Raw genomic sequence first — 24,229 nt, forward strand, 5'->3', positions numbered from 1 at the left:
ACGCATTTCTATCATTTCCTGCTTGAGTTCAAATACTAACCCTTTTACATATCCCAATTCACAAAACTTTACCTCCATAGCTAGCTAGGGACTATAGACCAAATCTTAGTAGTACTCGTCCTTCATGTGATCGATGACCTTGACTGTTTGACTCTTCACGGTATCGTATTCGTTTCTTTGTATTCCTTCAGGTCACACAAAACTTACCTTGTCTCCTTCTTTGTTCCCTCCCCTTTACCACCCAGAAACCCATCATTATATGTTGAGGAAAACCATAATCTGATTTTGCTTTCACGTCCGGGTTAGATCTAAAGCTAGCTTGATTTGATTACTATCCACATTTTAGCTCCATGTCTACAAACCCTAGACAAGACCCTCACAAACTCCAAGCCCCAAAATCACGCATCCCTTAAAAAACGGTATTTAAGGAAACCCTAAAAACCTGCAAGTCAATCGGTCATACCGAGATAAAGAGAAAAGAGACTACTGGTTAATAATATGCAACAAAAGATAGCAAACACGAAATAAAAGCAGTTGGCTTGGCCTGGTCACCAATCCCATAAACGAACCTACACTATGAAAGTTGTTTATCTCCAAACCCAGAATAGAAAATGGTCCAACATATGTCTTAATTACTTTGAGCCTTCTGCTTTTTACATTATCTCTCCTGATCTCTAAGAGAACTAGCTTCTCTTTCTTCACAGAATAGAGCAAGAAGAAAGAGTTCAGATACATAGAGAAGAATAAGAAAGATATTGTGGTGAAAGATGGGGAGGGGTAAGATTGAGATTAAGAGGATTGAAAACTCAAGCAACAGGCAGGTGACCTATTCTAAGAGAAAGAATGGGATCATCAAAAAGGCTAAGGAAATCACTGTTCTTTGTGATGCTAAGGTTTCTCTTATTATCATTGCTAGCTCTGGAAAAATGGTTGAATACTGCAGCGGCCCTCAGGAAACGTATATACTAATTTAACTTTCATCTTCTTCTTCTTTTTTTTTTTTTTTTTCATTCTTGCATGTTTTTATATAGGTTTCTTGGGTTTTTTTAATTTCATTGATGGATTTTCTTATTAAAAAAAAAAACTATAGGGAGATTAATTGTTGTTTCTTGTTGATATGATAAAGGCGGATGAAAATCTTGGACAAATACCACTCACAGTCTGGAAAGAGGTTATGGGATGCCAAGCATGAGGTTTTGGTTCTTTCTCTTTATTTGTTTATTTTATTTTCATTTTATACTAAATTTATGATAAGGAACATGAAGTGGGATTTGTGTGAACAGATCTACAAATAGGATATCTGCAGTACTACTCCTTGGTTTGATCTCTTTCTTGTTAAGCTCTCTGATAGTTTTGTATGTTAATTTATGGAGAAAAAAGAATGGAACTGTAGACAGATGAAATGTAACATCGATCTATGAACGGATCTGGTTGTTTCTCTCCCTTGCTTTTCTATGCTACAAAATTGATAGAATTTTCGCTGATAGATCGATATAAGCACCCCAAATATATAATAATTAATAAACGTCTTTTCTTGTTGTTTTTTTTTTTTTTGGTCAAAAACGTCTTTTCTTGTTGGTTCCTTGACTGCTAGCTACTTCAGGCATTGATATTACCGGTCTATACATTTTTCTATTAACGGATCGATCTGCGTGTGCATATAGACCCTTATTGGGTTATTAATCTGTATTTCTATTAATAGTAATTAATAGTAATCCTATTAATATACTATCGATCGTATCACGATTTTGGTTAATTAGTTTTCTTTCTTTTTAGTTTCTGATAAATTATTATACATGAACTAATACTGAAAGAAATATATGACAAAATCTCACAGAACCTCTGCAATGAAGTGGATAGAGTCAAGAAAGACAATGATGGCATGCAAATTGAGCTTCGGTATATTTACATATGTATAGCTAGATTAATTTGTTCTCTCATAATTATTATGTGATTACTAATATATATAAGCATAGATTAATTAAGCATTTATGTTGAACCATGTAGGCATTTGAAGGGGGAAGACATAACATCTCTGAACCATGTGGACCTGATGGCCTTAGAGGAAGCAATTGAAAATGGCCTTGCAAGTATCAGAGACAGAATGGCAAGTAATTGGTCGATCATGCATGCTATATATATATATATTCTTAATTAGTTTTATTTTCTTATTATTCATTACTTTGATAGATTAGTTAATAACCCACTTGATCGATTAACTATTCTGCTTGGCATTGAGCTCTAATGATCTTGTTGTCTTTTCGTTGTCACAGTCGAAGTACATGGACGCGGTTAGAGAAAATGTATGATGAATTGTTAATGGCTTTATTGATTTGAGTTTAGTTTCAGAATTTTCATGTTCCAATAAACATCTATCATACAATTGTCTAATTAACAATCACATTAATTCAACTACTCAGAACAGAGCTCTGGAGGACGAGAATAAGCGCCTCGCATATCAGCTGGTAAGTTGTAAGTCCATCTTTCTTCAGTACGTAGTTGATTTCTAATACACATGTCAAACCCTAAATAAGATGGAATACGTATAACGTACATGGCCTAGATTGTTAGCTAATCAAAGATTTAGATTGTCCAAAACGAGAGCAATCCAATTTCAAGGAACGGCCGAGAGGGAGTGCCTAAAGAAATGGTTTTACATGCTTTTAATTAGTTGTATATATTGTGGAAAATAAAAAATAAAAATCCAAACTTTTACCGATTGTATATAATAATGTAGTTATATATGTACCTATGTATCAATCGATCTCTTGATTATCAAGTGATCTAATTTTAGTGTGCAATGAGAATAATATTAAATACGGTGTATGGTGTATATATTATTTATATATACGACATATATATTATTTGTATCTAAGAAGTATTGATCTCAATCTCATGCAAGAACACTAACTTTATTGAGATTGAGTTGGATCTTAATGTCAAGATCAGCATGCATGCATCCTTCAGTGTGGTGGTATATTTAGTTAAAGATGTAAAATTTACATAGCGGTCACCCAAAATGCTAACTAGCTAGCAGTACGTCACCGTCAGTCTCTTACTTTCCTCCTCCGTATAGGGAGGAAGGACGGATCGAGATTGATATATAGTTGAAAAATCCCAATGGGCAATGGCCATTCTGCCATCCCTAGTTCTAGTACTGTACCATTGGATACAAGGGCGGATCCACTAATTAAGAGGCTGGTTGGGCTACAGCCTAACCCCAAATCCTTAGAATATTTTACTTACTATTAGTGCTGGTCACTATGAATGTAGGTTTGGTTTAGTTGGCGAGTACGTTGTTGTTTTGCTTCTTTCTTTAGTAAAGATTGAAGTTCGAATCTTCTTGTCTCTTGTAATTTTCTCCTCTGTTTTTTTCCCCTTTAGTTACAACATTTCTACAAGTATATCTTTAAATTTTCTCCCCCTTAAAGGCAAATCTAATCTTGCATTTGCCTGTTATTTATTATTATTATTTTTTGCCCTTTTCTCATTTTCTTCTTCCTTCTTTCTTTAGTTATAACTTTATCAACTGATAAAAATTTCTTCCAAAAAATCTAATCTAACATTCTTGGAAGTATTATCGACCAAATTTTTTTTTTCTTCAAAGTAAGTGTTAGATTAGCCCAACCCAACTTCATATCCTAGATCCGCCACTGATTGGATATTGGATACTAAACACCGCACATCATCGCAAAGAAACCTAGCTAGCCTGGTCATTAATATGCTCGGAAATTTATTCTTCTAATCTGGTATTGTTTTTGTTTTTGCCGTAATTTGCAGCACAAAATGATGAAATCTGAAGAGAATTTGAGGGACATGAACTACAACAACAACACTCAGATACCTTTTGCCTTACGTGTCCAGCCTAATCAGCCAAATCTCCACGACAGAATGTAATATTGATGCATATACATCTCTCTGTTGGTATTAATGTGAGCGTTCTCTCGTCCTTCTGGCCAGAAATTAATTGATGCTTCCATGGTTTGTAATATTATAGTACTTAATAAGTCTGCTTATGACTAACTAATAATATTTGTGGAACTTGTAATAACTAATAAGGTGTGCCTGACTGATTCATGGGCATCTTAATGACTGTTATTTGTGTAAGTGTGTAATAATACGTACTGAATTGCACGTTAATGGCTTAATTAATTCAGATCTTGTATATATGGCTGGTGCATGGATAGCATATATAGTTTTTATAAAAAGAAAAAAGATTTTATTAATTTTAAAGTTAGAATTGTAAATAAAATCTCTTATATTTGCATTCAAAATCTGTGTTCAGAGTAGTTTAAAAAAACTAGTGCCGTCATTAGTACATTGTCGTTCATTTTTTTTGTTGAGGGAAATGGAATCAGGTTCCAAATATATTACGACGTCACTGCGTCAAGCTAGAGGGTTCGAAGAAACCACTCATGGTACAAGTACAAGCACAATACAGACTGCACAAAGCAGTCAAAAATCTCCTACCCAAACTGCCGAAAGCAGCCAAATTATTACTAACCAAAAAGATCGAAAAATCTAAAAGAAACTGCACAAAAGAAAAGCAACAAAAATAAAATTTCCTTAACCCTACCCTATCTGAAAATGGAGCCACTGTCTTGAAGCATCTTGACGCCTAAGACCTCAAATGGTGTACGTCGCGACAGATCAACACAGCCACACGGTGCCATCTAGAAGACAGAAATAGGACTAGAGAAGAAACTAAAACATGCAAAAAAAAAAAAAACAAACCTACACAACCATTGTTGTTCATTTATTCAAAGTGATCCTACAAAAACAAAAACTCTCTAAGCACCAAAGCACATAATTGGAACTTCCGCGGCCAATTAATTTTTGTAGAATACCTTGACCCAAAAAGAAAGTATTAAGTAATAACCGCGGTCAAAAAGTTTCTTTCAAAAAAAAAACCTCTGCGACTTTTTTTGGAAATTAGCTACCGTTGAATAATCAGTGGAACAGATGTATATGAAACTGAAGTACACGTGACTGCTGACTGTAATGATCATGTACTTCTAGAAGTATTGCCCCCAAGTCAACAAATCGTGTACCTGTACTGGTATAACCCCCAGTCAACAAAAACGTCTAACGCCGTTTGTAGTTGGAAGAAAACCATAGCCACATCCTCGATGAGGATATCATAGTCTGGGTATTTCTGTAATTTACGTTGGTCAAAGTACGTTCCCTTAAAATGAAGACAAGGAATATTCTTGTGTGCTTCCCGATATATCGAAAATTACCATAATTTTCTCTTCGGTTGAAATACAGTAAAACTACTCTACCCGGCCACACATCATTAAATTCGAGCTCTTCTACTAGCTCTGATTTGAATAGGATGTGTCCTTATTGTTTTTTTTTTACTTTAATTATGGTGTGTTTAACATGAAATATATTTAAATATTTAAATGTCAGTGTAAATGTAAATTATCATAAGTTTGGTGGTGCGGATAGTTTTAAAGATTTTGTTGCGATAACGAGGAAAGAAGATTAATGGAGTGAACGTCGTTGAATATTTAAGATACAAGCCAATGTTATTGGATGTTTTTCAATTTGGCGGCGAAGCATGAACCATTTGTTACGTATTAGGTTTTAAGGGTGAGTGGGAGACCACCAGTGACGATAAGACCTATCTAAATCTCACGCAATGGATGTCTTAATGACATACATAATACATTGATTCAGTAGTTTCCATTTGTGTCTAACGCATAGTCAATCTCTGTATTAAGAGAAGTTGGTATTATGTTGTAATGCTATTTTTATAGTGACTAATTTAGAGTTTCTATTGTTATAAGAAAGCTTATCACTTTGATGAAATATTGATGTTTTAATTTCGTTAGAACAAATCTTGTCAATTATTGATGTTTGTATATACCATATATATAAATTTCAAGACAATCATTTCACATCATTATTTGTGTTTTGATTTAATCATGATAAAGTGTGGGGTTTGTCATAACTCATATATGACAGAAATTATCAATAAATAACGTTTTAAAAAACTATATACACCTCATGTTAAATAAGAAATTGTTCATTTAAACAATTATTAATGTATCTTAGTAGTTACCACATCAATAATTACCCACAAAAAATTGCGCTCACATAACACTTCTAAAGATGTTAATGTGAGGGAATTGTTTTTCAAAATATTTCATCATCGATGAATAAAAAATTGAAAACTTACATAACTAACTATTACGTGCAGACAATTACATATATTTTCGATCTTATGTTCGATTAAAGAAATAGAGATTCAAACTTAAGATCTTTTTTTCTTCTAAATATAGGATTTTAATCATTAATACAAAATCACTAACATTGTACCGTGATAACCATCAAATCATATGGTTGCCCCTTAGGACTCACACCACAAGACACCTGTCCTTAACTGACATACATTGTCCTTTCTGGTGAAAAAGTGTCCCCAATCCATCCGGGTCAATCCATCAAACCCAGGACCTTTTTGGTTGGTGGCTGTAAAAATTAAAAATCCACATAGTTACAGACTTTTTCTCCAAGTAAACAAATGAAATAAAAGAAAATCCGATCAGAAAAAGAGAAGAAAATCCTTTCCATCACACAAAAGGTAAAAAAGATTCCCTAACTGATAAACGTTAGCTCTTTTTGAAATTCCCATAATACCCTCCCCGGGACAGTTGTCCTACGCCCGTAAGTCCCCCCACCCCCACAAAACTCAGGGGGGCATAATCGTATAGGTCGAAATAATGGAAAAGCTATCAAGTTCATCCTCCCGGTCGGAGCCTCCTGCAGTTTTATATTCCCCTATAAACCGTTTCCTTGAAATAAAAGCCCACCTCCACCAACCGACGCTCTCTCTCTCTCTCAAATTTCAGAGCCAGATTACGCAGCAAAATTAATTAAAGCAAATTTGTGATGGAATAGGACTTGACCTCATCTTCTTCTTCTTCTCAGTCTCGTCTTCTCTGCGCAGGTACGTTTATGCTTTGCTCTAATCGCTTCGCCGTTCGATTTTTTTTTTTCAATGTGTGTTTGTTTGTGTATCTGGATTTTGATGCCGTATGGTTTTGTATGTGCACTAGTTTAATAGATTTTGGGGGTTTTGCTTGAAATTGCAGAGGGAAGGAGTCTGCGATTCTAGGGTTTGTGGCTCTGTGCGCGGACCGATTTGGTTCAGGTACTGTTTCGTCGCGATTAGAGAGCAGAGCTAGGGTTTCGTTTTGAGGTGATTCGGGTTGTGCATTGTGTTGGGTTGTGGTTTAATTTGGAGTTTTTTTTGGTATTTTTTACTGGTTTTGATCAGATACAGTGTGCTATGGGTAGGATTTTTGTGATTTGACATGGCATCGTATGGAAACTTGATGTTCGTGGACGAGCCTCGGTGCGAGTCGTTTGGTACCGAGCAGCAGATGGGCTCGGAGATCTTGGTGGAAAGTGTTTCTGAGCAGAACAACTGCTTGGAGGCTCAGCCTTTACTTGGTTGTAATGTGGACCTTACCAGTGAGGCGGACGTGTCTCCGGGGTTCTGTAGGAATGACAATGCTGGTTGTGTGAGCTGCAGTGAGGTGACGGAGTTGGGTACTGGCGATAGAGATGGTTTGGCGGGTGGTGGTGAAAGTACGAGTGTTATGGAGCCGGAAGATTTTTTGAACAGTGAGTATGGGATCAATAGGTGTGGCTTGGATGAGAATCAGAATGATGTGGATGCTTGTTCTAATATTGAAAGTGGCGGGATGCAGTTGAAGGAAGGCTGGTGTCGTGAGGATGGCTTTGCCGGTTCATTCGACGATTGTGAAGTGCCCTTGGAAGTCATACCTTCCACAGGGTCACCAGGAAATGGTATTCAGCTGGATGAGCACAGGGATGATAAAAGTGCTAATCGTCTTTCTTCTGAAGGGATGATGGAAGTTATGGAAGAGCAAGGTAAATTGCCCTTGGAATTTGTAGACATTGATGTTTGTAGGGATTACAACATCTTTTCGGGTAATTCATTGGAAGCTGCTAATGAAAAAAGTGTTGCTCTGACTGGGATAGAAGCTGGTGGTTTGTGCAACGGGACATCACCTGCACAGGATGGTGGAATGCCTTCAGAAGTATCAAACACAGGTGATCTAGTGACTAACTGTAACTGGAATAAAGAACATATTGACGATAATGGTGTCAGTGGTGTAAGCGGGCTCTCTACTGAAAAGTCCACAGAGGTTTCTGAGGCATGCAACCAAATGTTGCCGTCACTGAGTTTTCAAGGGTCTTTGGAAGATTTGCACATGCCTAATTCACTGAGTAATTTTGCCCAGCAGAGTGATCCAAGGAGTAATAATACAGTTGATGGTTCCTTGGCTGATAGGGCTACAGAATTTATGGAAGAGAAAAGTAATGTTATGACAGACAAGGAGGCTGAAATTCACACCCAGATATCACTTGTAAAAGTTAATGTCTCCTGTTTGAAGGAAAATTCCTCCAATGTAGCTCCCAACTGCATTATTGAGAATTCTGTTCCTCCTCAGTCATGCGATGCCTTCAGTATTGCTAATAATGGTGTCAATGGACATTATGCTGATAGTGTTACAGAGGTTGTTGACATGAAAAGCAATATTGTTGATGCATGCAATCAAACATTGCCTCCAGATTTACTGAGTGTTTGCACCCAAGAGAATGATCAGAGTAGTGATAAGGTTAAAGAATGTGTGGAACAGAAAGTTGATGGTACGACTGATATGAGGGTTGAAACTGGCACTCAGATGTTACTAAAAGAGGAAAAGGCCTCCAATCTCACCAAAGATTCTGCTGGATTATTTCCCAACAGTATTATTGAGAATTCTGTTCCTCTGCAACTGCATCAACCTTTTGATATTGTCAGTAATGACTCTTCTAAGACGGTCGATGTTCCAGATATCAATGATTCTCCTGGTCATGTTGAATCTAGTACTTCATTTGACCATTCTGGACTGATGGATCATGAAGGAAATGATAATTTCAGAGTTGAGTTTTTTTCTAAAACTAATTTTTCTGAAATTATTGCATTGCCTGCTCAAAGGAGTGGCCGAAGCCGCAAGACTCCGACAAAAAAGGCTCCAAGGAAACGCAGGAATGCATCTAAAGTGTTACAACCTCTTGGAAGTGTTGAAAGTGTCTTCAAAGGTGCTGGAAGGAAGAGAAGCTGCCTTTCCAAACCACCTCGTTCTTCTACCTGGGGATTATTGGGAAGTGTCACTCAATCCTTTGAGGAGAGTAATGGGCTTCAGGTCCATCAGGTTTATCAAGGTCAGAATGAAGGATCACAGAAACGAAGGGGTGGTCGAAGAAGTGGAAAACAGAAGCAAAGTGTGGCTAGTGGAAATTTTCAAGGTTCTAGGGGAACTTCAACTAATCATGTTCGTTTGAAGGTTAAATTTGGGAAAGAAGTCGATAAAAATTTACTGTATAACAAAGCAGCTGAGTTTGTTGATGCCTCAGCATGTGCAAATTCTATTCAAATAGTGAATGTTGTTGAAGGTAATTGGAGACAAGAAGCGACTGTTAGGAAGTGTCAGCATACAAACAAGAAACTAGAGAAGGATGAAACTTGCCAGGATGGAGAACTGGCTAATAAGGACTTGGAGACTGTTTCTGTTACAGAGATTTCAGCTGAAGATGAGATACAGAATTGTCTTGTGGTTCCCTCTCATGCAATTGCTATATCATCAGGAGGATCAGTTGGGAGTAGCTATAGAGACCCTGGAACTTCACCTGATTCTGAAGTTATCAATTTAATTCCAGAAGCACATGTGGAGGCAAGGCCACCAGAAGATTCTCATGGTACTGATTTGACTTCAGACAAAGTTTTATCTGCTTTTGGAGACTTTATTAGCAGTAAGAGAGGAAAGAAGAAACATAAACTCCCTTATGCGGGAAATTGTGTTCCGGAAGATGGTTCACTGTGTCCATGCCCAGCTAGCACAATGAGAGCAAAACCATCAACACGTGATGGATGTAGACAGAACGGTAGTCAAGATATTTGCTCTGGTGAGACTTTTACTTCATCCCCAGGTGCAAAGGCTTCAACTAACTCATCAAGTGACAGGGACTTGTCTGTGGAACCCCTGTGCTTGTCAGGAGGAAGTGACCACGGAGTGGAGAGGGGTGCAGAAGCTGAGACGGATTGCATTCTAGATGTGGGCTTAGGTTTGCATAATTCCCAGAATATGCTTCCTTCCTCTAACACCAAGGGGCAGAAGCCTCCCAAGGGCAAATCGAGAGGTTCTGACTCAGCGAGTAAGAGAAGTAATACTCGTAAGCCAAGGGAAAAAGAGCAGAAGTCTGTTAATAAGAAAAAAGTCAAGGAGGACAAACAGCTTGCCTGCAAGGTGGAAAGTCTCCCTGAATCAGGTACTCAGTTGTTAACAGATTGTTTATGCATGTATGTGCTATTGTGTATCAGTCCTCATCCTATAATCCTTAATCATCTGTTTCCTATTTTCAGTTTTGTTGTTTGTTACATACATATTTTAGCTGATTTTACATGAATCTATGTTGTAGGAGATCCCTTAGCAGATGCCAACACTTCCCATGTTGCTGAGTGCATAGGTGTTCCTAACTTGGACGTGGTACCTGTTGACTTAGATAAGCAGTATGTACCCCCTCGGAATGCGTGGGTGCTCTGTGATGCTTGTAATAAATGGAGGCGTATACCAGCTGAACTTGCAGATTTTATAGATGAAACAAAGTGCACATGGTAAACCATCTATTCCTCACTTAATTACATAGACGACACGAGTTAGACAATTTAAACATGTGTTCTGTTGTTTCTGATGGTTGTGTAGGATTAGACTTAAGCCTATGCGGTAGTGTTCATAGCTATGGTTTAATACGCTAGGATCAGGAGCATTAACTCTGCTTATTCAAAAAGGGTAGTTGTCTGTGGTATAATAAATCTGTTTAGGGTTGAGATTCAAGAATATCTTTGATAGGTCGACCCTAAGTTCCCCGAGCAACCCACTTCTATCACCACTAAATTCTCATTACTCCAAGCCTTAGAAGCAATAAGAAATTTTGGAACACATTTTTTATCTGACAATATTTGATTTTGGATTTATACGTTTGGTCAGTTTGATTTTGAACTGGCTCAGAAATGAATTAACATCAAACTGATAACAATATTAGCTTAGGTTGGTCAGCTGATTGTTCCCTTATATCTGTGCTTCAAGTGGAGCAGGTTTTGAGAAAGAAAACAGCCAACAATCCGAGCGGCTAACTTTTTATATTGTAATTTTTTCATGTTGTCTTTCTTGACAAATTTATTGATTGCACTGTGTGCTTTATCATTAATGTCAATCTACTAGCATTGTAGAGAAATGTAAGCAAGTATTATAGATTATAATTGTAATCTCAGTTTTATTGCATACATCAAAATATTGCGGCTGTTAAGATTATTTTTTGGAGCTTTTAATTTAATACTATCCATTTTTTTATGTTTGATTCAATTTTGAAGGACCTGTAGAGAGAATCAGGACAGAAACTTTGCTGATTGCTCAATTCCTCAAGAGAAGTCAAATGCAGAGATTAATGCAGAGTTGGAAATATCTGATGCTTCAGGCGAAGAAGATGCTTCTGGCACCCGATTACATTATAAAACATTGGAATGCCGTCGTCCGTCAGGTATGTATCTTCTCTTTGTCATAGAAGTAGGATTTGTTCAACTTATACTCTCTCTCTCTCTCTCTCACACACACACACACTTAAATGCACAAATGCATTTGCATTTACATAATGTGGATTTTGTTAGTTCTAACACTTGTTTTGGTCTCAATGAATTGCAGTTTCCCAACAGAATGTTGCATCTATTAAAACCAATCAGTTCCTTCACCGTAATCGTAAAAATCAGAGTATTGATGAGGTTTATACTTGACTTGATTTTCTTGAACTTATTTTTGTATTCCATGTTCATCTGCATGCAAATTGCAAGTAAAGTCAAGAAGTGGAATCATTTGATTGCTCTTGATCTGTATCAAGAGGGGTGAACATGTTTCACTGGGGGCATGGCTAGACTTGGACATTTATCACATATATGGCTTGGACCGTGTTTAAATTATTGAGTAGAATGGCATGGGTGAGCATGAAGATGTGCTGAAACATATTATTCGTGTTGAAACAGTATACTTCTAGTGGCATAGTAAAGCTGAATGTATAATTTGTGTGCATTTACCTAAGGAAAAAAAAAAAAACTAATTCCAGTGGATCTGCACAAGTTGTGTTTTTGGTCACATATGTTGTGGTGTGGACCCTTTAAATTGCTGAATTCCTTTGGCAGTCCCTACATCTTGAGAGCTTATCTCATCTGTTGTAGAACTAGATGACTTTTTGCCAGGCGTAGTCAGAAATTTGCCTGTATCACTCTGATTGATGCATTTTTTTATGGCTTTTAAGACCAGGATATATATATATATATATAATATTTTTTTTTCTAATGATCTATTTAATGTAAATCAGATAATGGTTTGCCATTGCAAACTACCTAAAGATGGGCAGTTGGGTTGTGGAGAAGATTGCCTGAATCGAATGCTTAACATCGAATGTGTTCGAGGAACCTGTCCATGTGGAGATCTTTGTTCAAATCAACAGGTATATTATTGCTATTCCTTACCAAGCATATATCGTATTTTTGTTTAAAGGGCATTCCTTTACCTAATATATTTGTTTTAACAGTTCCAAAAACGCCGATATTCCAAACTAGAGAAGTTTCGAAGTGGGAAGAAGGGATTTGGTCTCAGATCGCATGAGCATATATGTAAAGGGCAGTTTCTTATTGAATATGTTGGAGAGGTAATGAGCAATCTCTTTTCATTTTCTTTCAAAATTTTGGTTGTTTAATTCAGTGTGGAGGAGGTATTAAGATTTTCCAGTTTTGGGTACAATGAAAGCTAAAAGTTCTCTGTTCTACTCATGTATGTTAATAATATAAGGCCAACACCTGACCCCATGATGAGCCAATTCAAGGCTGACTTGGTAATAAGTTTTGAACCAAGAAGAAGCAAGTCCATGTCATATTTTCAGGGGATGGCTGAAATTCACTCGTTCCTATTCTCTCTTAATCAAATAATATCCCAATTTGTTCTCACGCATTATTTTTCTTCTAGCATATTTCATTTCTATTGATGTTTCTTTGTTCTTGGGTATAATCTCCAGACTCATTGCTTGTGCAGCAGGCTACTATATAAGAATAAGAAAACGTGATCACGGAGTTTTTAGGACGTTTGACAATGCAGCCTTCTATATATATATATATATATATATTTTTTTTTTTTTTTACTTTTTTTTTTTTATCTATATCTAATACAACTATCTAGTACAATTATAAAGAGAACAGCTTTTATCAACTATAACTGAAAAAATGAAGTCAGTTTAAAGAACTTTTGAATAACAAAACATTCACCAAGGACAATACTGTCAAAACAGAAAGTAACAGGGCAATAAAAACAAATTAAAGCAACGACAAGCCTAACTAGTTTTTATTAGTTTTGTAGAAAAAGGAAGTCTGGGCGAGGGTCACTTTTAATGCACATTTCTTTTCTTTTAAAGTTATTAGAATTCAGAAAATAGAAAAGGAAAGTGATTTTCAATGCATCAACATATTCCGGAGTGGTTTTAATTTCTCATCCAATTGTTGGTTTCGTGTTTGGATTGAGTCAAGCAGTTTGTGTTGACCACACAGTATGTATATGCACACACCGAGCTATTACCTTTTTTCATTTAATGCATTCAGATACATTCTAAATTTTTTTTTTTTTTCATATATGTCCAACCAGGTGCTTGATACACATGCTTATGAGGCACGACAAAAAGAGTACGCTGTAAAGGGTCACAGACATTTCTACTTCATGACATTGAATACCAGTGAGGTTTGTATTCTCCTGACATAAACTCACATTGACATTCTGCTTCTAACATTTTCTAGGCAAACCTGCGAGTAGCGTTGACAGTTCTGGACATTCATCTTTCAACATCCTTAGCTCGTTACTTCCTATATCTTTGGTCCTCTGTCATTCCATGTCTATATGGGCTGTGTATGTGTGCTGATTGTGTCAATGTGGCTTACTTGCAGATATGTCTAAAATAATTATGCTAAGTGTGCATTATAGGCTTGTTTGTATGATATATATTATCTCACATCTGTAATCTGTCTATTTTATGACTACATCACATGTTTTGTGCTAATAGATTCTCAATTATACAGTGGTAGGCAGTAGATATTTTTCTTTTATTGATCCCAGCATTGCACGGTAGCAATCAAAATAGAATTTCATTCTCTTTTTGTTTGTTTAATTATCTTGCTCAACTCGATGAATATATTCTATTGACAAGTGTACTTTTATTTTAGGTAATAGATGCATGTGCAAAGGGAAATTTGGGGCGATTCATCAACCATAGTTGCGATCCTAACTGTCGCACCGAGAAGGTATTCATACTTATGAGCACATTATTCTTATAGAGATTTGTTAGATTGTCTTATTGTATATGTGGTCTGAATGAAGTTTTTAGACGGAAATTTGGTGCCCATTTCCACGTCCCTGCCTTACCAGGGAGTGTGTCTCTTGGTTATGAAGGCCTTGAGATTCCCAATTTGGATCTGAATTATCCCCACAAAGGGCAGTTCATATTTCTTGAACAGATCTTGTTTGACTAGTTTCTATTGCTGCCAAGTAGTTTCCTACTCTCTTCGCTCTTTTATTATTCCTGTTTTTGGTCACATATGTTTTTTTTCTTCATTCACAGTTTCACACAATAATTTTTTGAATCCATTCTTATGTTAAAGAATTATTGGCATATTCGCACATTGTCCATCTTCTTTTTTAGTGAATGAAATTCCTATGACTGTTTAAGTCTTGATTATCTCGAACTGAAACTATTTTCTACTGGATTTGGTTGGTTGGTTATAATATTGGCTCTTTTCCTTTTAAACTAGTACACTGATAAATGCAACTTTGGTTCACTGGCCCTATACAGTGGAATAACAGTAAACTCACTGTTCTGCAACTACATTCATATTGTGTCAATCGAAAAAAAAAAAAAAAAAAACTACATTCATATTGTACTTGTACAAAATAGACTAAACCTTACTAGGTGATCTGTTTGGTGTGATGACTTGATCATTTGGCTATGAGATTAAAAAGTACTCATTTGGTTACTGTGTTACCATGGCACATATATCTAGGATGTATTATCATTTTTCTTTTCCTGTTTCCAGAATACATTCCATGTATTGTTATTTCCTGAAGTTCAAACTTTTGGAAAGCTCACTTTTCTTTTTTGGTCCTGAACAGTGGATGGTGAATGGAGAGGTCTGTATAGGACTATTTGCACTAAGAGATATAAAGAAGGTATGCTTGTGCCTTCTCTAATTTTTTATGCTTTAATTTTTGTTGGAGGCATGGCCGCTATAATGTTTCGAATGGTTGAACTGCATGATGACTGTAGATCACATGTACTCCTACTCTTCATGAAGAATCAGTTTTGAGTTATCTCTGAACACGACTTGGGGCTTTACTTTGTGGCTTATGATTTATAAGATAGATAATATGTTTTTAAGTGGGATTACTGACTTTGTGATTAAGACGTTTCATATAGCTGCATTTTATTCACATATGAAACATAGATACTTTGTTCTTTCTGTTTTGGATTGCTGATGTGTGCTGTAAGGCTGAACCCAGGTCAGCATATTCAAGTTCCCCAACCTGATGGCACACATTTCCTTTGTCTTTTTTGTTTTTCGCTTATAAGCATGCAATTGAAGAAATCATATAACAGTTTGCAAAATTATAAAATCTGTTGCATACAATTCTTGGGTTACAGTCTCCTATTTATCCCAACTGTTCAGCTATTTGTCCAGGAAGATTGTATTATTGTTATCCTGAATTTGTTTATTCTAATTTTCTTTTGGAGGAAATATATTATATGGTGACTAATCTATTAAATAATTTATGTCACCCTTTTAATCTTGGAGACTTGTACTTTTTTATGGACATGCAAGTTCCAGTGTGTTATTAGTTTTTCGTGGATACAGTTTGGGTTAAAAAAAAGTTTTGAAATTGTGAAAGGATGGAATGTATACTAGAAGAGAATAGAAAACCTCAAGCATTTAAAACCTCGAGTTAAGAATGTTAGTCTTATAGGGCCTAACATCCTGTTTGCTGCATTTCCTTTGAAGCCATTGTTTTTAGATGTATCTATACATTTACACACACACACACACACATATTTTTCTTTTAATTTACCTTTCATTTTCATTTCGGTGTTTTCACATTCACCATTCTGTGTAATTAAAATTATTTCAGGGTGAAGAGGTGACATTTGACTACAACTTCGTAAGGGTGATTGGAGCTGCTGCAAAGAAATGTTATTGTGGTTCACCTCAGTGTCAAGGTTACATAGGTGGTGATCCTCTTAATACTGAAATCATTGTTCAAGATGATTCAGATGAAGAATATGTGGAGCCTGTGATGATCCCAGAAGATGGTGTAGCGGAAGATAGTAGAGGCAATGCGGTGGCCAGATTCGATTCCTTAGATGGTGCGATAATCCAACGTGAGGAGAGTGCATCTGCAAATAAAGACATTGATAAATCAACAATTTCTGTTGGTAAATTGGAGATTACCACACAGAGAGAGAAGTCCGTGGAATTGCAGCACTTGTTACCATCTTTTGTCCAACCAGTTGAAGCGTTCCAACAAACAGAAGATGTAACTAGTAGATCCACGCCTGTTGTTCGGCAGGAGGTTTTCAGGGAAAAGGAGACTACAGAAAAATCCTCAGACTCCTTTGAAAGACCAGAGATTACTTCTCCAACAAAAGTGATTAGCAAACCTTTACCTGATGATATTGATGCTAACAAAAACTCCAAGTTTAACACTATTGAAGATGAGCAGCTTTCCTCTAAAGTGCATCGGAATGTGAAAACTTCTCGTTCATCCAGTTCTGTGAAGAAAGGAAAAGTTAGGAGTACTCCTCTAAACACAAACAAAATTCAGGTGGTAGCCAATAAATCTCATGTGCTACCTTTTAAACCGAAAAGATCAATCGAAGGATCAGGTTGGGATTCTTTTTGTATTTATCTTTTTGAAGCAAGGATTAATGCATTAGGTAGTTGATGCTCTTTAATGCTTGCAGTTGAAGAAAAGCTTAACGAGCTGTTGGATGTTGATGGAGGGATAAGTAAACGCAAAGTAAGTAGTTACTGTATATCCAACTTGGTTCTGTTAATGTTCTGTTAGTTTGGGTCCAAAATCAATTCAGTCCCTGAACTTCTAATTTCATCAAGAACACCACTGCACTTTCAATTTTGATCTAATAGGTCCAATTTATTAGTCTTCCGACAATCGAGTCATTTAACTTGTCGACGTGGCTCATATATGACCTATGTTTTATGATGTGGTGTTAAGGTGACCTGCATAGTCAATTTAGGAGTGAGTCCCACTATTAGAAATCTATCAAATAAATAGTTTTTCAACAAATAATCCAACTATAACTTGAACCTATAACAGAATATTAACGAATTGGACCTATTAGATCAAAATTGAAAGTACAAGGGTGTTTTTGATGAAATTAGAAGTCCAGGGACTGAATTGATTTTGGACCTAAACCACAGGGTAGTAACCAGTATTTAGCCCTAAAATAAATCCTTGGAAGGCTGGATTGAACCTTTGACCTTACAACTACTTCCCCTCATTTAGTTTTTATACCGTCTTGTCTTGGATCTGTATTGTGTTGTGAATTGGTAGCTTATGTGTGCTTCTTACAGGATTCCACTAAAGGCTACTTAAAGCTTCTGTTCCTTACTGCACAATCAGGTGATAGTGGCAGTGGGGAAGCAATTAAAAGGTAATTACATCATTTTACTTCATTTTGTTTCTGAGGATGTAATATAGAATTATTACACTTAACAAGTTCGGTTATTTTTTGGTAATATTTGTCTATTAAAAGTCCTGTTTTTTCTTTCAGCAATCGAGATCTTTCTATTATTCTTGATGCGCTTTTGAAGACAAAGTCGCGTACGGTTTTGATTGATATTATTAACAAAAATGGTGCGTACCTCTCCCTTGGATATCTTATTTTTGGTTTCCCTTTCATGTTGAACCCCCATTTGCAGAAATTGATGAATATTTTTCTTTATCTTAGGGTTGAGAATGCTACACAACATTATGAAGATGTGCAGGAGAGACTTTAACAAGATTCCGATCCTCCGGAAGCTTTTGAAGGTGCTTGACTCAAAACTATATTTAGTTTTATGCTGGTTTGTTACTCAAAATTATTTCAACTATCGGCTCTCTCTCTCTCTCTCTCTCATATTGCATAAGGAATAGGGAATTATATGTTTATAAAAATAATTTTGGTGATTTCATCTGTAAAGTTTTGTGACCATTTTTCTGGGATATCTGATGAGAACAATTCTTTCTTGATCAATATTTTGGCTTTGCAGGTCCTAGAATATTTGGCCGAAAAGCCGCAGATTCTTACACAGGAACATATTACTGGAGGTCCTCCCTGCCCGGGAATGGAGAGGTTATTATTTGTTTCTTCATTGAATTACCTTACTAATTTGTCACAGTTGAACTTTCGTGCAAGTGTTAGCTTTTGTTGTAAGATGTCAACTGTTCTTGTTCGTTCTCAAAATTAGGGTGATCACTAAAAACAATTAAAGTTTTTATTTTCTTGCAACTCCCCGACCCGGCCTCGTCACAACAACACCCGGGAACCCAAGAACTGTGAATCGTTCAGTTTTTTTTTTTCATTAACAGTTACAAAGGGTTCTTTTCTTTCTTTTAATGGAAAGAAAAATGAAAAAAGAAACTATTGCTAAACAAGGTTTTTTATTTTTCCATAAACTCAATTTTAAGTGTTACCAAACAGGCCATGGGTTTTGAGTGCATTTTACTTGGGTCTCTGCCAAATATTTTGGTTGCATATTTTCTGGACATGTCTTCTGAGAATTGTGTTTCTCTACAGCTTTACGGAGTCGATACTATCACTGACAGAGCATGGTGACAAAAGGGTATTGTTCTGTACATCTGTTTAGATTCCTTAATCCTTCCGTCATTTTTCTGTAATGTGTCATGATGCATCAATGAATGGATATATCCTCCGAGTTTAAGTTGGTCAAATTGTATACAGGTCCATGACATAGCACGCAACTTCCGAAATAGGTGGATTCCAAAAGCTTTCAGAAGACATAGTTTTGTAGACAGGGATGATGGAAAGATGGAATTTAACAGGAGTTCAAACTACAATAGGTTTTCCACAACACATGATAATTGGCGTGATCAAAGTGGAAGATCTACTGAAGTTGCAGATAATGCGAAGCAATCAGTGGTTAAAACACCAACTTCTGCGAGTACGGTTATCCAGGATGGCTCTTCTACACCTTCTACAGGTGGTTGTGCAACCAGTGAGACAAAAGTTCGCAAGCGTAAAAGCCGATGGGATCAGCCAGCAGTGGCAGTCCCTGATCCAAGTTCACTTCCAAACAAGGAACAGAAGATCGAGTCTAAACAGCTAGAATCTAGTCCATTACCTCGGATAGGTGATGTGACATCGCACCCTGAAAAGGGGAGCAGAGAGGGCGGAAATTGCACCAGCACTGTGCATGATTTATGTCAGCAAGTTGGTGCTGATGTGGTTAATGATGGAAAGCAAAACATTCCTGAGGATGTTCCTCCTGGATTTTCATCTTGCATTAATACCCCTGTGGTTTCGTCAACATCTTCAGTTATAGGGCATCCGCAGGCCAAGTTTGTTTCTCGCTTACCTGTCTCGTATGGTATTCCACTGTCTATCATGCAGCAATATGGGACACCCCATGCTGAAAGTGTTGATACTTGGGTTGTTGCTCCTGGCATGCCTTTCCATCCTTTTCCACCATTGCCCCCATGTCCCCGTCGTAAGAAAGACCCTTCTCATGATGTCAATCATTTGTCAGTTAACCTAGCTTCAGAAGGACAACAAGCCAGCTGCGTTGCTACGAATTGTCACTCTGAAGAAAGCAGTCCAAGCACAACTGGTGCCACTCAAGCAGACTTTGGCACACCATCTGCAAATAATCAATTGGGTACTAAACGACAGAGGGAGTCCTCATATGAGGCCCCCTTGGGGAGGAGATACTTCAAGCAGCAGAAGTGGAATCATCCAAAACCGAGGCTCCCATGGGTTAGGGATCGGAATGGTTGGGGATGTAATGGGAACAACTTCAGAGGTGGGACAAACAGCATAGGCGTAGGAACTGTAGGAAATGAGCTTAGAACTCCATATTGTTCAGAGGACATCAGCTATAGGGTGGAGAAAGCTGGCAATAATGTCAATCAGCATTCACATCACCATTAATCCACATTCATTTATAGGATGAGCTATTCATTTTCGTTATACTTCACTGTGCTCCCGATTCTTTTGTCTCCGGGTTTATTTAAATGAATTTTATTCAATATTCAAGTCTTCGAATTGAAGTTCTAATACCAAGACCTCAGTGAAAAAGATGCTCCTATCAGGTGGTATGCTCCATAAATGTTGATCCATTGATGAATACCTCAGAGAGGTTAGTAGTTTTTATATATCATTTTGATGGTGTTATAGGGCTTTCATGAATTATCTGTTGTTGATTAAGATGAGATTTGTATGGACATACAAAAATGAATAGAAGATGGTTTACATTCAGGTGCTTTTGCAATATCCTTGTTATAGTATCGAAATTGGTTCATTTTGTTTTGTTGTTGCATTTGTGTTAATAGTTTTCATCGTGTCTTGATAAACTAAAAATCTTATGATTATTTCCTGGAGTACTAAGATGATTTATGTTGGGTATTTCTCTGCAACTTTCTAAATGTTCAATTGCCAATTAGATCAACTTTCTAAACGTGGTTCCGCACTTACAAATCCACTATGTTCGAGGCTTGAATCATGCAAATACAGGCTACCCAGCGCAGAAACTAAAGACTAATGGACATGTAAACATGACTTAGTCGATCCTTCTCTCTATTTGCTGAAGGTAATTACTATTCACCCTCACATAAGCACTGTGAACAAGAAATTATCTGATAATCTTTACTCCTAATTCCTAAGAGTATAATGACTTTCTGGAATGTGAAGAACAGATTACTCCTTCACAAATGAATGTGAACATTTGGAGTTATTTTTTTTAGAATACTTTTGGAGTTATTATTAAATGTGGATACAAACTAGCAAAAGTTTACCTGTTGTTCTTGTGATAGCACTTTCGTATAAAACTGGTTAGAAAATAATTCATGGTTCAGCTGTTTAGGGACCTGTGTAAATTCTGAATGCCAATTTGAAGCTCCTTTTAATTTCTACTGTTGCAGCCATGGAAAACCGTAGAAAAAGTGCTATGAGTGAAAAAGAAGGATTGGTTTAAAGTTTTGCCGGGTATCACCCTTTGACATTTTATTTGTGATCAAGGCAATGTTACTGTGTACTGGATGTAGCCTGATGAACTCATCATAAGCGCCATGGTGTAATTCAAATGTTGAGCACAAAATCAGTTGGACTGTTAAATTATAAGGCTACTCCATTTTCCCCTCTTGTGAAGAAGAAAAGAAAAAAGATAACAGAGGATTAGGATTATCATTATAATGAGAAGGCCAAACAAGTTTGCCTCTTTTTCCTATGATGGGAGTGAAAAAAATGCTGACAGACTAGCAGCCTCCATCATCTTATTCAATTGCATCTGAAAGCTTCAGAGTCTCACCAAAAGGAACAAAGAAATATCCAGAGCACAATAAATATTTCCGGGTACAATAAAGGCGATCCGAGACCCCCCAAACTTGAACAAACAGTGGATTTCTAACACAATAATCAAATGTAAGTATCTGTATATTGTGGTTCAATGAGAGTTTCCCTGCAAAGAAAAAACTAGCAGTGCTCGGAAAGTTAAAGACACACGGATACACAATTTCAATTTTCCCCAACCCCCTCTAGCCCTTTTTCTCAAAATTTGAACATGTAAAAAAGAAATGCATACAATTTTACACACTTTCCTCATCTAATGTATCTTGATCAGATAATGGACGAAGAATATCAAATAAAATTTATCAAAATCTCCTTAGAATGCTTCTGATGTGGATAGAGCACCAGGTTTTCCACAAAGTTCTATACTTCCTCCAGCCATTGAAATGACTCGCAATCACTTTCTTATAACTAGGCCTCTGCTGCACCATAATCCAGTATTTAGCAGTGTTAGGCCGGCTACCTATATACTCGTCCTCCAAATTCAAGAGCACCAACCGTGCTAGCACCGGAATGAGCATGACATCTGCCATTGTAAACTCTTCCCCTGCTAAATATGTTGTTTCATTTAGCTGTTTTTCAACTTCATCAAGGAGTCTTATTAGATGTTCTTTGTCCTGTATCAAAACACTTGAGTTTTTCAACTTGTCTTCTGTGTCATATACTTCTTGCAACTTTCTGTGATAAGCACATGCTAAATCAGGAGATTCCTCCATTCGAGCCATCACCACCCGCCTCAAGAATTTGGAGACAGAACGAAAGTACTTGTCCGGGATGTGGGCAAGTGTGAAAAACTTGGGGTTCCATTGTTGTATTCGGTGCATCCATTCAGTGACTTCTCTGCCACTGAAGGTCATGTTCTCCGCGCCTGTAGAGACACTTGCAATTCTTTCTACATACCTGGAAGAACCGGTAGCAGTTTAAAATCTTTCTTTGTTTCTAATTAACATGTTTTAAAAACCAACAAAACACTGCTCAGATTATGATTCATGCTAATCAAAAATAGCTTCCAAAATCGAAACTCAATCTCATATGTTCAATATACACAGTGATAGGGAGTGTTAGTGGAGTGACATACTGAATAATTTCAATTGTATTGTAAATCTTGTGGTCACCGTTCTGGAAAACCGGGAGTGTTGCACTTGGATTCATTCTGAAGAATGAGGCATTCATATTCTTGCCGGTTACAGGATTGAGATGGAATGATGTGTAATCAATGCCTTTTTCTTCCAAAGCAAGTCTCACCCTTTGGCTATCTATTGAATACGGGTGGTGGTATAACTGCATGGTATTAAGCAGTGTGAAGAAACAGGCCCTATCTCGTTACTGATCGTTCAGGTCTGCAAATCGTAATTAAGAAAGTGTCAATTTAACATGTTTCAAGAGTTTCATTATGTATTCAACATCAGATCAGTAGCAAAAGTGAAAAAACATAATCACAAGGTCCCTCTTTTACACCTCCACATGGAAATGGTTTAGATCATTAATAGCATTATGACTCTGACTATTCCAACAAAATAACGTCCATGACAGAAAAGTTGAGGCAGATGATGCGTTAAAAGGCAAAACTTTTCAACTAAAGAGATGATAACAGCAGCTTTCCAACAACACAGGTGTAAAAAGACTGCAACTTTCTTTCTGTCATCTAAAAACAGACCAAGCCCTCAATTTCACATAGCAAAAATTTGCTTTCAAAACCCATCAAGAAAACAATATGTAAGAACTTTGCCCATGATGACTGTGAGTGTAAAATTATACAAGAGCTTCATACTGGAGGAAACAAATTCAAATAGTTTCATCGATCAGTGCTCACAAAAACCAAACTCAGATTTCAGACTACAATAATCAGACCATGAACATGACAATCCAATACTTACAGTTCACTCAAACTTCCCAAATTCATAGTTGAACTTCTAAAAGCTTCTTAAAAAAATACAACAAATTCATAACATGCTTCAAGAACACATTCAAATTAACAGGAACTTGAAGATACTGATATTCAGAACTTACTGAGAAGATGGTTGAAAAGAACACAGCAAAAACTATATAAAGGAGAGGACTTTCTGTGTCTAGGGATTTGAGAAGTCTCTAGGCACAAGAAGAGCATTGACCTGAACTGGAAAAAGGTAGAAGGGGTCTCATTAATAATTGCTGAGAAAGCACAACTGGGACTCTGTGTCATCTATGCTTTCCCAAAGTTCCAAATTGGAAAGTACATCACTATTCCAGATCAAAAAAAAAAAAAAAAAAGGGAAAGTGCATGTGCATCACTAAAAGTTGATACCCCCTACTCGCTTAGCTAGCTCTGCCTACTGTACTCGCTGCCTGTTGTCGGACACGTGTCCTCCTGTACTTTTTCCGGTGTCCCTTGCCACTTTAGCCACGCGGTCCAATACTTCATTACGATCTGTGAAGTAAATCTAATAATACGTGGACCGAAGAAAGAAAGTAAATTCTTGCCCTTTTCGTCTTTTCTTTCCTCTTGTTT

The 24,229-nt window shown here is 36.9% G+C and overlaps 3 protein-coding genes across 8 annotated transcripts; 2 read left to right on the forward strand and 1 right to left on the reverse strand.

The window, feature by feature from the left end:
- The first annotated feature begins 655 nt into the window (after positions 1-655).
- On the forward strand, positions 656-4,167 carry LOC133740714 (agamous-like MADS-box protein MADS9). Of its 2 annotated transcripts, none has more exons than XM_062168658.1 (7): positions 656-958; positions 1,127-1,193; positions 1,838-1,899; positions 2,008-2,107; positions 2,274-2,303; positions 2,421-2,472; positions 3,781-4,167. In XM_062168658.1, exons 1-7 carry the CDS (start codon positions 768-770, stop codon positions 3,798-3,800), a joined length of 522 nt encoding a protein of 173 aa, XP_062024642.1. In that variant the 5' UTR covers positions 656-767; the 3' UTR covers positions 3,801-4,167. The 2 variants fall into 2 exon arrangements, with proteins under 2 accessions (XP_062024642.1, XP_062024641.1); XM_062168657.1 differs by having other exon boundaries at positions 657-958; positions 2,421-2,465.
- Positions 4,168-6,726: 2,559 nt separating this feature from the next.
- On the forward strand, positions 6,727-20,668 carry LOC133736160 (histone-lysine N-methyltransferase ASHH2). Of its 4 annotated transcripts, none has more exons than XM_062163597.1 (19): positions 6,727-6,952; positions 7,098-7,204; positions 7,303-10,347; positions 10,498-10,693; positions 11,450-11,616; positions 11,778-11,854; positions 12,448-12,579; positions 12,664-12,780; positions 13,764-13,856; positions 14,336-14,413; positions 15,279-15,335; positions 16,290-17,043; positions 17,122-17,177; positions 17,753-17,832; positions 17,953-18,035; positions 18,130-18,209; positions 18,431-18,513; positions 18,958-19,003; positions 19,123-20,668. In XM_062163597.1, exons 3-19 carry the CDS (start codon positions 7,320-7,322, stop codon positions 20,326-20,328), a joined length of 6,333 nt encoding a protein of 2,110 aa, XP_062019581.1. In that variant the 5' UTR covers positions 6,727-6,952; positions 7,098-7,204; positions 7,303-7,319; the 3' UTR covers positions 20,329-20,668. The 4 variants fall into 4 exon arrangements, with proteins under 4 accessions (XP_062019581.1, XP_062019580.1, XP_062019582.1 ...); XM_062163596.1 differs by having other exon boundaries at positions 7,098-7,156; positions 7,283-10,347; XM_062163598.1 differs by having other exon boundaries at positions 7,098-7,156; positions 7,289-10,347.
- Positions 20,669-21,810: 1,142 nt separating this feature from the next.
- Positions 21,811-23,953, reverse strand: LOC133736161 (glutathione S-transferase TCHQD). Of its 2 annotated transcripts, none has more exons than XM_062163600.1 (3): positions 23,752-23,953; positions 22,820-23,081; positions 21,811-22,641 (listed from the first exon to the last, which is right to left on the reverse strand). In XM_062163600.1, exons 2-3 carry the CDS (start codon positions 23,026-23,028, stop codon positions 22,047-22,049), a joined length of 804 nt encoding a protein of 267 aa, XP_062019584.1. In that variant the 5' UTR covers positions 23,029-23,081; positions 23,752-23,953; the 3' UTR covers positions 21,811-22,046. The 2 variants fall into 2 exon arrangements, with proteins under 2 accessions (XP_062019584.1, XP_062019585.1); XM_062163601.1 differs by lacking the exon at positions 23,752-23,953 and adding an exon at positions 23,619-23,743.
- Positions 23,954-24,229: the final 276 nt, after the last annotated feature.

Source organism: Rosa rugosa, chromosome 3 (genome assembly GCF_958449725.1).
Source record: "Rosa rugosa chromosome 3, drRosRugo1.1, whole genome shotgun sequence".
Taxonomy (NCBI): Eukaryota; Viridiplantae; Streptophyta; class Magnoliopsida; order Rosales; family Rosaceae; genus Rosa; species Rosa rugosa.